The sequence below is a fragment of the Sapajus apella genome, unplaced genomic scaffold (assembly GCF_009761245.1).
Source record: "Sapajus apella isolate SASKATOON/1434 unplaced genomic scaffold, GSC_monkey_1.0 scaffold2, whole genome shotgun sequence".
Taxonomy (NCBI): domain Eukaryota; kingdom Metazoa; phylum Chordata; class Mammalia; order Primates; family Cebidae; genus Sapajus; species Sapajus apella.
Window position 1 is genome coordinate 19,846,002 of NW_022436942.1, and position 13,843 is coordinate 19,859,844.

At 42.8% G+C, this 13,843-nt stretch overlaps 1 protein-coding gene and 1 pseudogene across 4 annotated transcripts in view; one reads left to right on the forward strand and one right to left on the reverse strand.

The window, feature by feature from the left end:
- Nucleotides 1-304: 304 nt before the first annotated feature.
- HSD17B6 (hydroxysteroid 17-beta dehydrogenase 6) overlaps nt 305-13,843 on the reverse strand; it is a 41,385-nt gene continuing 27,846 nt past the window's right edge. For all 3 annotated transcript variants that reach the window (XM_032290265.1, XM_032290275.1, XM_032290286.1), the window contains 3 exons: nt 12,251-12,509; nt 3,059-3,222; nt 305-983 (listed from right to left, as the gene is read on the reverse strand). In XM_032290265.1, the coding sequence (XP_032146156.1) occupies nt 766-983; nt 3,059-3,222; nt 12,251-12,509 (641 nt within the window). In that variant the 3' untranslated portion in view covers nt 305-765. The remainder of the gene's footprint in view (nt 984-3,058; nt 3,223-12,250; nt 12,510-13,843) is intronic.
- Nucleotides 4,346-7,017, forward strand: LOC116559435 (annotated as a pseudogene). The gene has a single exon (XR_004272457.1). The product of XR_004272457.1 is annotated as a melanoma inhibitory activity protein 2-like (transcript).

Genomic DNA, 13,843 nt, shown 5'->3' on the forward strand with positions numbered 1-13,843 from the left:
ATTTACCATGACAGAAAGTCAACAGAGAATAGCTAAAATTAATAAAAAGTAACAGCATATCATGTAGAAGTTCAGAGATAAATATCAGAAGAAATAGCTAAAAGTTGAGGCCATTTGGCTCTGATGAGCAGCAGTGAAGGATGAGGATAAGGGCAAGGGATTGCTCTTTTTCATTTTAAGCCTTTGAATATTAATTGAATTTTTAGCTATATATGTATACATTATTTTGATTTAAATTTTAAAAAATAATTTCTTTTTAAAAAAGGAATAAATATATTGGGGGAAAATAGACTGCTGGCAAAAATTGAAGAGAAAGAAAAATCAAATATTTATTAAAAGTAAATATTTACTTTTTTAATACAGAGCCACTTCAAGTAAGGACAAGCACACCAACATATTCCTTAGTAATCTCTTCACAATAGATTATTACAGCATAGAACAATTATTCATATACATAAAGAAATGACATCAAAATAGGTTAAATTGTTTCCCATCTACTCTGTTTAATAAGGCAAGAATAAATGATTCACTTTGGAAATAGTCTCACCAAAAAAGGGTTAAAGTAGTAAAGATTCATCACCTAAAGAAATGGTAAACTTTGGATATCTGAAATATAGTTAGTCCTCCGATGATGCCAGATAAATGAATTTAGGCAAGAAAGCACACGGTTACAAAAAGCCTAGGTTCTAAATCAGGATTGCTGAAACACTAACAACTAATTTCAGATTTTTGTCTTCATTTCATGAAGCACCAAGCCAGTTTTCTTTAGACTGCCTGCGCTGGTTTGGGCCAAGATCTAGTCAAAATGTAGTCTGCCAATGATGTAGGTAAGTAAGACAGAGGGATGAAGAAAAATTTAGCATCCCAGCCAGCTGAATATCGAGTTCGTGGATGTACCGATGTCAGAGCATGTTCCATGCAGTCAGTGACCAGGTTCAGGTTTGTGCTACAACTCAACAGCCCTTCCTTGACGATGTTGTAAACTGTATACAAAAAAAGAAATAGTGGTCAACAATCTTATTCCTTATATTTTTAAGATCATGCAGTCACAGAATTCTAACCACATCTAATTTCTACAAGATAGAATGATCTAGAACATGTTTCCCAATATGATAGCCACTAGCCACATGTAGCTATTGCACACTTAAACAATAGCTAGTGCACTAGCACGAAAACTAAATTTTGCATTTTATTTAATTTTAATTAAATTTTAAAACACTTTTTTTTTTGTTTGGTTGTTTTTGGGATTTTTTTTTTTTTTTTTTTTGAGACAGGATCTTGCTCTGTCACCCAGGTTGGAATACAGTTCAGCTCACTGCAACCTCTGCCTCCCAGACTCAAGTGATCCTCCCGCCTCAGCTTCCCACATAGCTGGGACTACAGGTATGCATCACCATGCTCAGCTATTTTGTTTATTTTTTGTAGACACAAGGTCTCATTATGCTGCCCAGGCTGGTCTCGAATTCCTGGGCTCAAGTGATCCTCCCACCTCAGCCTCCCAAAGTGATGGAATTATAGGTGTGAGGCACCATGCCTGGCCTTAAATCTCAATTCTGATAACTGGGTACAGTGGCTCATGCCTGTAATCCCAGCACTTTGGGAGACCAAGGCAGGTGGATCACTCATGGTCAGGAGTTTGAAGCCAGCGTGGCCAACATGGTGAAACCTCATGTCTACTAAAAATACAAAAATTAGGCATGGTGGTGCATGCCTGTAGACCCAGTTACTCAGGAGGCTGAGACAGGAGAATTGATTGAACCTGGGAAGCAAAGGTTGCAGTGAGCCAAGATCGGGCCACTGCATGCCAGCCTGGGTGACAGAGTGAGACTCTCTCTCAAAAAAAAAAAAAAAAAGACTCAATGCTGTTACTAGATTTTTAAATATATTTAGAACAATGCAGATATGGGAATCTACATTTTCAACTGAAAACTTTTTAACATTCTTGAGATATAATTCATATATCATAAAATTCAGCCATTTAAAGTGTACAGATCAATAATTTTTAGAATATTTAGAGTTATACAATCAACACCCCAAAAAGAAACTCTGTGCCTATTAGAAGTCATTCCCGTTTTTCACTGCTGCTGCCACCTCCTCCTCCAGGTCTCCAGAATAATATTCTTACAGGAAATTGACCAGTCCCACCCCGACGAGGCTCCTATCACCTGAACATGAGAAGTATAGTCTCTGGGAATGGCCCATAGGGCCCTGCAAAGACTTGTCCTCACTGACTTACCTCTTCCCACCTACATGCTTTCTCCTGTCACATTAAGACACATAGTTTGTGGACAAAGCCCTTTGTTATCAAAAGGGTAAACAATGATGAAGACTGCACTTTAGTTGAACAGACATCTCACACCAGCCCTGCCACGATACCAAGGGGCACCCCCTCTCAAGACCCAAAGGTTCCATGCCCTCTAAGTATGTAATACCTCCCAGTGCTCAGGTGGCCAGGCCCATAGAGGATAGGGCAGGAAAGACCCTGGCCCCAGGCCGTCTATATGTCCCCTTTCTCAACCATGACAGCCATCAGACTAAGTCAACCATGAGGGTGCTGGGACCTTTCTTATCTCCTTCTGTTCTGAGAAGGCTTTATTTAGGAAGCTTTGTTCCAAGAGGATCTGCCAATTATTGTCCACCAACCCTATTTTCCCCTTCTCATGCAAGGGTACTGATACAGTTTGGGTTTGTGTCCCCACCCAAATCTCATCTTGAATTATAATCCCACAATCCCCATGTGTCTCGGGAGGGACCTGGTGGAAGGTACTGAATCATGGGGATGGTTCCCCTAGGCTGTTCTTGTAATAGTGAGTTCTCACAAGATCTGGTTGTTTTATAAGAGGCTTTCTGCTTGCACTCATTCCCTCTCCTGCTAACCTGTGAAGAGGTGCCTTCTGCCATGATTGTAAGTTTCCTGAGGCCTCCCCAGCCACGCAGAACTGTGAGTCAATTAACCTTCTTTTCTTTATAAATTACTCAGTCTCATATTTCTTCATAGCAGCGTGAGAATGGACCAATACAGGGTACCCATTATCCCTACCAAAAGACAAAAGCTTACAGGCATCAAAATACTGCTGTCCATAAGTCTCCTTAATATGCTTGGGGGCTTTCTCCCAGCTTTGCTTTACTCCCTCTAAGGACTGTGTCAGGTTTGTCATTCCCGTTCTGAAGTAGCCAGGTTCAACTATGCTGATCTTCACCCCAAAATGTCGAAGCTCACGCCTGAAATAAAACCCCACAAGTTATGATTAAAAACCACGACCATTTCAATGCTCTCAGGAAGGAAAAGCAAAACAAAAACGATTATAAGAATACCTTTACTGGAAACGTCTGCACATGGTTGGCAGAGCGCACCTACCGGAGCCCCGCAGGGCATTTTTCTGACTGGAAAGATGGCCGCGGCTGGCTTCCGGGGGCCGGCGGGGCCTCCCGGGGTACGCCGCCACCATCAGGGTTTCTGCCAGGCGCAAACAGTAGGCTCTAGCCAGGATGCGCAAGGAAAGCCCTGCGTGTCAAGGCGGGGCCTGGCGCCGGCCCCTGGATCCCCTGGATCGAGGGGGCACGCCGCAGTCGCACCCAGGGGTTGCCCCGATGCGCCTCTAGGAGAAGCCTCGCGCCACCGCCACCGCTCGCGCCGCCGCGGGGCACCTTGGGACACAGCCCTGGTCCTTGGGGCTGTGCGGCTCACAGGACAGCGCAGAGTATGAGGCCAAATCCTATCCTGCAGTCCCAAGCCTCTCTACTACCAGGGCTGAGTGGCTTCGCTAGGTAGGGGGCCGGACCCTTTAGCAGCAAACAACTTGACACTTCTGCCAAGCTCCCGCGAAGAAGAAGGGGAAGTTTGCGGTGCCTCCCCACCTCTCCCCAGGTACCTGGCGGAAACCAAACCGAGGGGTGCGGTGGCAAGGACAGGGTGCCTCGCAGGCTTGTGCAGGTAGGCCTCGGACCTGCGCTGCCTCGGAGTGTAAAGGAGGCCGGGGTGGGCAGCGTGGGCCTATGAGGCCCGTGGGTGCCCGCATCCCCCGCAGCCGGCTCCGCAGTGGTCCGTTCTAGTTCCGTGTTCGGATTGGGGTGCGCGCTCTCCAGTGCTTATTGCGGCCGGACAGGCCGGGGTTACTGCGTGACCACCGGAGCAGCCCTGGTGCTATGGAGGTAGCTGGGGCTGGTCCTGCCACAGGGTTGTGGTAGCACTGCCTGATGGTGTGAGCCCGGATTCTAATCCTTATGGTTTTCCATGGGAATTGGTGATATGTACAGCTCTTGCTGGATTTTTTGCTGTTCCCTTTTTTGTGTGTGTGGAGAAGTTTTAGACTGGTTAGGAGTTAGCTTTATGTGGAAAGAGAGAAAAAAGCTTGCTGTAATGCTTTCTGGACTAACTGAAAAAAAAATGTAAACTAATTGAAAATTTTAGCCTTGTTCAAAAAGAGTATGAAGGCCATGAAGTAGAGTCATCTTTAAAGGATGCCAGCTTTGAGAAAGAGGTAACAGAAGCACAAAGTTTGGAGGCAACCTGTGGAAAGCTGAACAGGTTCAATGTGGAACTTGAGGATAAAATACTCTGTCTAGAAAAACAGTTAAAAGAAGAGTAATATAAACATTCTGAACAAGGTGAATGGATGACAGATATTTCAAAAAGGATACAGTCTCTAGAAGATGAGTCAGAATCCCTCAAATCACAAGTAGCTGAAGCCAAAATGATCTTCAAGATATTTCAAATGAAGAATGACTGAAGATAGCATAAAACATGCTTTGAATGAAAATTCTCAACTTCAGAAAAGCCAGAAACAGCTTTTGCAAGAAGCTGAAGTGTGCAAAAAATAAGTGAGTGAACTTAATAAACAGAAAATAACGTTTGAAGACTCCAAAGTACACGCAGAACAAGTTGTAAATGATAAAATCACATCAAGACTCTGACTGAACACTTGCTAAAGATGAAAGATTGGGCTGCTATGCTTGGAGAAGACATAACAGATGATGATAACTTGGAGTTGGAAATGAACAAGGAATTGGAAAATGGTGCTTACTTAGATAATCCTCCAAAAGGAGCTTTAAAGAAACTGATTCATGCTGCTAAGTTAAAGGCTTCTTTAAAAACCTTAGAAGGAGAAAGGAACCAAATTATATTCAGTTATCTGAAGTTGATAAAACAAATGAAGAGCTTAGAGAGCATATTAAAAATCTTCAGACTGAACAAGCATCTTTGCAATCAGAAAACACACGTTTTGAAAGTGAGAATCAGAATCTTCAACAGAAATTTAAAGTGATGACTGAATTATATCAAGAAAATGAAATGAAATCCCACAGGAAATTGAGAATAGAGGAAAATTACCAGTTAGAGAAAGAAGAGAAATTTTCTAAAGTAGACAAAAAGATCAGCCATGCCACTGAAGAGCTGGAGACCTATAGAAAGTGAGCCAAAGATCTTGAAGAAGAATTGGAGAGAGCTATCCATTCTTATCAAGGGCAGATTGTTTCCCATGAGAAAAAAGCACATTGGTAACTGGTTGGCAGCTCAGACTGCTGAAAGAAATCTTAATGATTTAAGGAAAGAAAATGCTCACAAAAGACAAAAATTAACTGAAACAGGGTTTAAATTTGAACTTTTAGAAAAAGATCTTTATGCACTTGATGTTCCAAATATACCATTGGGCAGAGAGCATTCCCCATATGGTCCTTCACCATTGGGTCAGGCTTCATCTGAAATGAGAGCTTTTCTCTCTCATCCAACTCTGTTGGAGGGTCTACTCAGACTCTCACCTTTGCTTCTAGGGGGAGGAGGAAGAGGCTCAAGAGGCCCAGGGAATCCTCTGGACCATAAGATTACCAATGAAAGAGGAGAATCAAGCTCTGATATGTTAATCGATTCTCATAAGGCTCCTTTGGACACTGGGTCCATGTCATCTCCAGGGGAACAGGACCATAGGATGATGTTTCCTCCACCAGGACAATCATATCCTGATTCAGCTCTTCCTCCACAAAGGCAAGCCAGATTTTATTCTAATTCTGGTAGACTGTCTGGACCAATAGAACTCAGAAGTTTTGATATGCCTTTGGATAAAATGGATGGGTCAATGCCTTCCAAAATGGAATCCAGTAGAAATGATACCAAAGATGATCTTGGTAATTTCAATGTACCTGATTCATCTCTCCCAGCTGAAAATGGAGCAAGTGGCCCCAGCTTTGTTCCTCCACCTCTTGCTCCATTCAGAGGTTCATTGTTTCCAGTGGATACAAGGGGCCCGTTCATGAGAAGAGGACCTCCTTTCCCCCCACCTCTTCCAGGAACCATGCTTGGAGCTTCTTGAGATTATTTTCCACCAAGAGATTTCCCAGGTCCACCACATGCTCCATTTGCAATGAGAAATGTCTATCCACCGAGGGATTTTCCTCCTTACCTTCCCCCAAGACCTGGATTTTTTCCTCCCACCCCTACATCCTGAAGATAGAAGTGAGCTCCCTTCAGGGTTGATTCCACCTTCAAATGAGCCTGCTACTGATCATTCAGAACCACAGCAAGAAACCTGACAATATTTTTACCCTCTTCAAAAGTAATTTTGACTGATCTCATTTGCAGTTTAAGTAACTGCTGTTACTTAAGTGATTACACTTTTGCTCAAATTGAAGTTTAATGGAATTATAATTCTCAGGATAGTATTTTGTATAAATAAAGATGATTTAAATATGAATCTTATGAGTAAATTATTTCCATTTTATTTTATTATAGATAGTATAACTATTTTAATTTGATTAATCCACTATTATATAAACAATAGTGGGAGTTTTAGATACGTTATCTTGCAGGTGGAGAGGCTTTAAATTCTAAAGGCTATGCCTGTGTCTTTATGCCAAGAACTGTATTAACTGTGATTGTAGACAAATGTGAAAGTAACTTTATGCTTAATTAAATAAATTTTAGTTGATTTAAAGACTTGTTTGGTATTGATAATGATAAAATCAGATAGTTTTTCTATTAAAAATACCTTTACTGAATATTTTAAAGGATAAAGAAATGGAGAGGAAAAGGCCGGGCGCGGTGGCTCAAGCCTGTAATCCCAGCACTTTGGGAGGCCGAGGCGGGTGGATCACGATCGTGGTCAAGAGATCGAGACCATCCTGGTCAACATGGTGAAACCCCGTCTCTACTAAAAATACAAAAAAAATTAGCTGGGCATGGTGGCGCGTGCCTGTAATCCCAGCTACTCAGGAGGTTGAGACAGGAGAATTGCCTGAACCCAGGAGGCGGAGGTTGCTGTGAGCCGAGATCGCGCCATTGCACTCCAGCCTGGGTAGCAAGAGTGAAACTCCGTCTCAAACAAACAAACAAACAAACAAAAAAAGAAATGGAGAGGAAAAAAATATATATATAAACATCTCTGGATCCAACAACTAGGAAATGATTATACCAACTATCATAACCATTCAATTCTAGAATGACGCATTTAATAAGGAGTTATTAAGTACCTACCATGTGCTAGGCTCTGCAGGCATGAAGGATACAAATGACAATAAATAAAATTAGCATTTATTATGACTGGCACTATGCTAAGTGTCTCACACATACAATCTCAGAAGATTAAGACTTAGTTCCTCATCTCAGAAAGGTGAGTCCAACACTGGGTGAGTCCAACAAAGTAGGCAAATAATTACAACACAATTCAAAAGAATTATGAAGGAGAGGCATTCAAGGGGCTGTGAAAGTAGAAAGGAAGGTACAGATAGATTTTCTGAGGGAGTCAGGGAAGGCTTCAGTGAGGAGAAAAATATTTCAGTTGAGTTTTTTTTGTTTTTTTTTTTTTTGAGATGGAGTTTCACTCTTATTGCCCAGGCTAGAGTGCAATGGCGCCATCTTGGCTCACTGCAACCTCCACCTCCCAGGTTCAAGCGATTCTCCCGCCCCAGCCTCCCAAGTAGCTGAGATTACAGGCATGCACCACCATGCCTGTCTAATTTTGTATTTTTAGTAGAGACAGGGTTTCTCCATATTGGTCAGGCTGGTCTCAAACTCCTGATCTCAGGTGATCCGCCCACCTTGGCCTCCCAAAGTGCTGGGATTACAGGTATGAGCCACCAGGCCTGGCCTACATTTCAGTTGAGTCTTAAAGCAGGGATCCCTCAACACTGGGGTGCAGACCGGTACATCCACAGCCTGTTAGGGACTGGGCTACACAGCAGGAGGTGAGCAATGGGCCAGCCAGCATTACCGCCTGAGCTCCACTTCCTGTCAGGTCAGACATTACAGTCTCATAGGGGCATGAACCCTATTGTGAACTATGCATGCGAGGGATCTAAGTTGCACACTCCCTGGGAGAATCCTGAAGTGGAACAGTTTCATTCGAAACCATCTCTTTCTTCCCACCACCCCCACCCTAGACCGTGAAAAAACTGTCTTCCACAAAACAGGTCCCTGGTGCCAAGAAGGTTGGGGACAATTATCTTAAAGGATAAAAGGAAATTTCCCAGTAAAGAAAAGGGAAGAATAACAAACCAGGCTATGGGAATTGCACATGCAAAAGCATGGGCCTGTGGAAAATTACAGTGTGTTCAGACTACGAGATCACTCATGAAACATGATGTGAGCATTAGAATGACAAATTCCAGAATATTCAAGTTAGTTCAACAAACAGTTCCAAAAATACTTATCAAGGGCCGACTATGGGCTAAGTACTATACTAAGTGCTGCCTACATCAAGTGAAGTAAGATGGCATTGTGCACCATGGCAGAGGTATACTCTAGGAGATCTAGGGACAGTGATGAGGAGTGTTCCCTAAACTATAGGTTCAGGCAGCCTTGCTGGAGAAGATGAAGCTCAAGCTGACAGCAAGGAGAAACGTTTAAAATAATGGTCCATAAGTCGGCAGACCACAAAGGCTTATGACCTCTAAGCAGTGGTTCTCAAAGTGTGGACCCTGGATCAATGGCATCATCAGCATCTGGGAACTTTTTAGAAATGCAATGTATTAGGCCCCTGTCTAGACTTACTAAATAAGACATGCTAGGGGTGAGACTCAATAATCTGTTTTAACAAGCCTTCCAGGTGACTCTGAGGCATGCTAGAGTTTAAGAATCACTCACTGTTCTAAGGGAAAAGCCCCACTTACCAAACCAAAACCTAAAACCTTCCATGTTAGAGCTTCAAAAAGTGTCTCCAGGTGCCCATATGTAATGGAGAAGAGAGAAGGGCTTTCAGCCAAAGGTGACTCTCCTCCTTTAAATTTCAATTCTCCTTAGAGTTTTCTCACTCTGATTCCTTCCACCCCTCATCTCCATTCTCCTTTAACACTCCAATGTAAATGTAGAACAAAACTTCCTTTCCCTTTTTATCCTGAGGACTGCTAGGGTGAAGTTGAATTTTCTAAAGGAATTACATAGTGGTTTGAATGTTGGAAGGATATATCTTTGACCTTAGTCTGGGAATGAGTCAAGGAGTCTGAGAGACCAGCCCTAGGTGGTGGTAAATCAGTGAACAGCAGCCCTGTGGCAGTACACAGAACATCAGATACATGGGAAGCAAGGTGAGGTGCCTACCACATGGTAACAACTCATGTAATCTCTTGGCTATTTCTGTTTTCTCCCTAGGCATATAACACTCACATTATAACACTTATATACCAGTCATGGTATGTGGTAGGCTAAACAATGGCTCCCAAAGAGATCAGGTCCTAATTCCTGTAAATGTTACCTTATGTGGCAAAGACTTTGCAGGTGTGATTAAGTTAAGGCTCTTGCTATAGGGGGTTATCCTAGATTATCTGCATGGGCCCTAAATGCAATCACAAAGATCCTTGTAAGAGAAGCAGAAGTAGATCTGATGACTGACAGAAGAGGAAAAGGCAATGTGACCGCGGAGGCAGAGATTGGAATGATGTAGCCACAGCCAAAGAATGCTGGCAGTGACCTGAAGCTGGAAGAGGCAAGAAATGGATTCTCCCATAGCGATTTCAGAAAGAATGTGGCCCTGTCAACACCTCAGTTTTGGCCCAGTGATACTGAGTATGAACTGATTACAAAAAAAGTGTTGTTTTAAAACACCATATACCATAAACTACCTATGATAATTTATTACAGCAGTCATAGCAAGTCAATACATGCTGCCTTTAATATTCACAGCCCATTTCCAAGTGAAACTGTCCAAAAGTCAACCCCTGCTAAAGAGGAGTGTGGACAGCAATATTTTGGACCATGTTACTACAGCCTCATATCCACAGTTGATTGGACCAGGAAGGGGACTTGATAGAAGGAGAGCCTCTCATAAGGCTGAACAATGGCTCTGCCTGTGATTACCAATATGACTATGGACAAATTACTAAACCTCTGTGCCTCAGTTTCCTCAGATGTACAATAAGAATATGTACAATAAGAATAAAAATAATGCCTTCTTCATGGGGTTCCTATGAAAGTTAAATGATTTAATGGATGGAAAGTACTTACAGCAGTGCCTTATCCATAATCATGCACAAAAATGTCACACAGTGTGGTGTCACCTGGCACACACAAAAAAATGAACTCAGCCAATAGAATTCTCTCTCAAGAAGTATAATATAAGGAAAATAGACTGAGGGCAGTGGTGCAGGACTGCAGACCTAGCTACTCAGGAGGCTAAGGCAGGAGGACAGCTTGAGCCCAAGAGTTCAAGGTTGTAGTAAGCTATGATCATGCCTGTGAATAGTCACTGCACTCTAGCCCAGGCAATATAGTGAGACTCTGTCTCTTAAAAATAAATAAATAGGCTGGGCACGGTGGCTCATGCCTATAATCCCAGCACTTTGGGAGGCCGAGGCGGGCAGATCATGAGGTCAGGAGTTTGAGACCAGCCTGGCCAACATAGTGAAACCCTATCTCTACTAAAAATACAAAAATTAGCTGGGCATGGTGGCACATGCCTGTAATCCCAGCAACTCAGGAGGCTGAAGCAGGAGAATAGCTTGAACCCAGGAGGCGGAGGTTGCAGTGCGCCGAGATTGCACCACTGCACTCCAGCCTGGTGACAGTGTGAGACTCCATCTCAAAATAAATAAATAAATAAATAAGCCGGGCACAGTGGCTCACGCCTGTAATCCCAGGACTTTGGGAGGCCAAGCTGGGCAGATTACATGAGGTCAGGAGTTTGAGACCAGCCTGGCCAGCATGGTGAAACCCCATCTCTGCTAAAAATACAAAAATTAGCCAGGTGTGGTGGCACACGCCTGTGGTCCCAGCTACTTGGGAGGCTGAGGCACAAGAATTGCTTGAACCTGGGAGGCGGAGGTTGCAGTGAGCCAAGATCACATCACTGCACTCCAGCCTCGGTGACAGAGCAAGACTCTGTCTCAGAAAGTAAATAAATACACATACATATATGATACACACACATATATACGGGGGGGCGGGTACTACAAAAAGAATAAAGCAGTTAGTGGAAGGACATGAAACTGAACCAATAGGCCTAGCTGGGCATGGTGGCTCATGCCTGTAATCCCAGCACTTTTGGAGGCTGAGGCAGGAAGATCACTTTAGCCCAGGAGTTTGAGACTAGCCTGGGCAACATAATGAGACTCCATCTCTACAAAGTACAAAAAATGTGCTGGGCATGGTGGCATGCACCCATGGTCCCAGCTACTAGGCAGGCTGAGGTGGAGGATCGTTTGAGCCCAGGAGGTTGAGGCTGCAATGAACCATGATCACACAACTGCACTCTAGCCTAGGCAACAGAGTGAGACCCTGTCTCAAAAATAAAAAATAAATCTTGAGAATTAAAGTGTGACATAGTGATAGAAGACAAAGACCTGAGGTCAAAATATAGTTCTGCCAAATTCTGGCTATGACAGGTGAATTTGGGAAAGATATGTAAATCTGAGCCTGTTTTATATATAAAATAGACTAGTAATACAGCTAGCGCTCGACTTACGACCACGGTCGGGACCGCGGACCAGTCGTAACACGATTTGGTCGTAAGTTGAGTAGGCTATATGTACAGTTGAAATGGTGCACGCGGAGATGGTAGTGCTGCCGGAAGCTGGTCTGCACTGTCGTATGCCCAGCTGGGCAACGTTTGCACTGCCAGACACGGAGCAGTCGTGGCTAGCGATTGTGGTCGTAAAGTTGAATGGTCGTAAGTTGCATAGGTGGTAAGTCGATCAATACCTGTAATATCTATGTATCAAGATTTGAGGACTGATAAAATAAGATACGGTAGGTGAAAACAACTAGCACAATGCCTAAGACATATTTCAGTGCTCAATAGTTGTTTTTGTTTTAACTTAAGAGAGTTACCTCAGAATATCTGAAAAGGCTTCCACTCCAAACTTGGAGACACAGTAGACTCCTGCAAAGGAAGCAATTCTTCCCAGAATGCTGGAGACATTGACAATCCTTCCCCGTGCTCTCCTCACCAAGGGGAGCATGCTCAACGTCACCTGGATCACACCAATGAGGTTCACTTTGAGGATATCCATAGAGTCGTCAATACTCAGCCACTCACATAAGGAAACTCGTTTAATAATGCCTGCATTGTTCACCAGTCCCCAGAGTCCTAAAACAAAAGTCATATCAAGAGTTTGGTTTCAGGCAAAAATACTCTATTTTGAACTTAGGTGGGGAAAGAATCACTCCTGAGGAATCACAACCACTAACCACCCCCATGAGAGTTTGCAGCCCAAATTATATGACATATAAATTTGCTAAATATAATTTTAAAATAAAAAAATTGAAAATATTAATAAAAATACTATAAAATTGATCAAGCAAGGGCAGGGCATGGTGGCTCACACCTGTAATCCCAGCACATTGGGAGGCCAAGGCAGGTAGATCACAAGGTCAGGAATTCAAGACCAGCCTGGCCAACATGGTGAAACCCTGTCTCTACTAAAAGTACAAAAATTAGCCAGGCCTGGTGGCAGGCGCCTACAGACCCAGCTATTCAGGAGGCTGAGGCAGGAGAATTGCTTGTAACTGGAAGGTGGAGGTTGCAGTGAGCTAAGGTCAAGCCACTGTACTACAGTCTGGGCAAAAAAGTGAAACTCTGTCTTAATAAATAACTAAATAATTGATCAAGCAGATTTGAGAAAGAGCCAAATAAAACTTCACAAAATAAAAGATGCAAATATTGAAATTTTAAAATTTGGTAGACGGGTTTAATAGCAGATAGACATAGTGGATGAATGAAAGTAGCAAACCGGAAGACAGTAAAGAAAAATACACAGACTGCGGCATAATATACAAAGAGCTGAAAAACATGAAAGAAAAGGGAGGCAAGACCAAAGTAAAAACATTTAACATATGTCTAATCAGATCCAAAAATAAGAGAGGCAAATGGAATAAAGTCAATATTTGAAGTAATGATGGCTAAGAATTTTCCAGAACTGATAATGCACAGATTCAAGAAGCCACCCCACAAAAAAAAATCCCAAGCAGTATAGACAGAGAAATCCATACCTAGATACACCAAAATAAAAATCAAAGAAAGAGAATATCCTTTAATACCCAGAAAGAAAAGACAGATTATTTTCAAAGGAAAAACAAATAGGCTAACAACTGACTTATGAAGACACAAACAATAAGAGACAGACGACCGGAATGGTGTCTTCAATGTACCAAGAAAAAGTAATTGTGAACATAGAATAGCCTATCTGCAAAAACAGCTTTCAACAATGAGGGTAAAATAAAGACATTTTAAGAAATTTCTTTTCTTCGCTCAGCCACCCAGGCTGGAGTGCAGTGGCATGACCTCGGCTCACTGCTACCACCGTCTCTTGGGTTCAAGCAATTCTCCTGTCTCAGCCTCCCAAGTAGCTGAGATTACAGGCACCTACCATCATGCCCGGCTAATTTTTGTATTTTAGTAGAGTTAGGCTTTCACGATGTTGG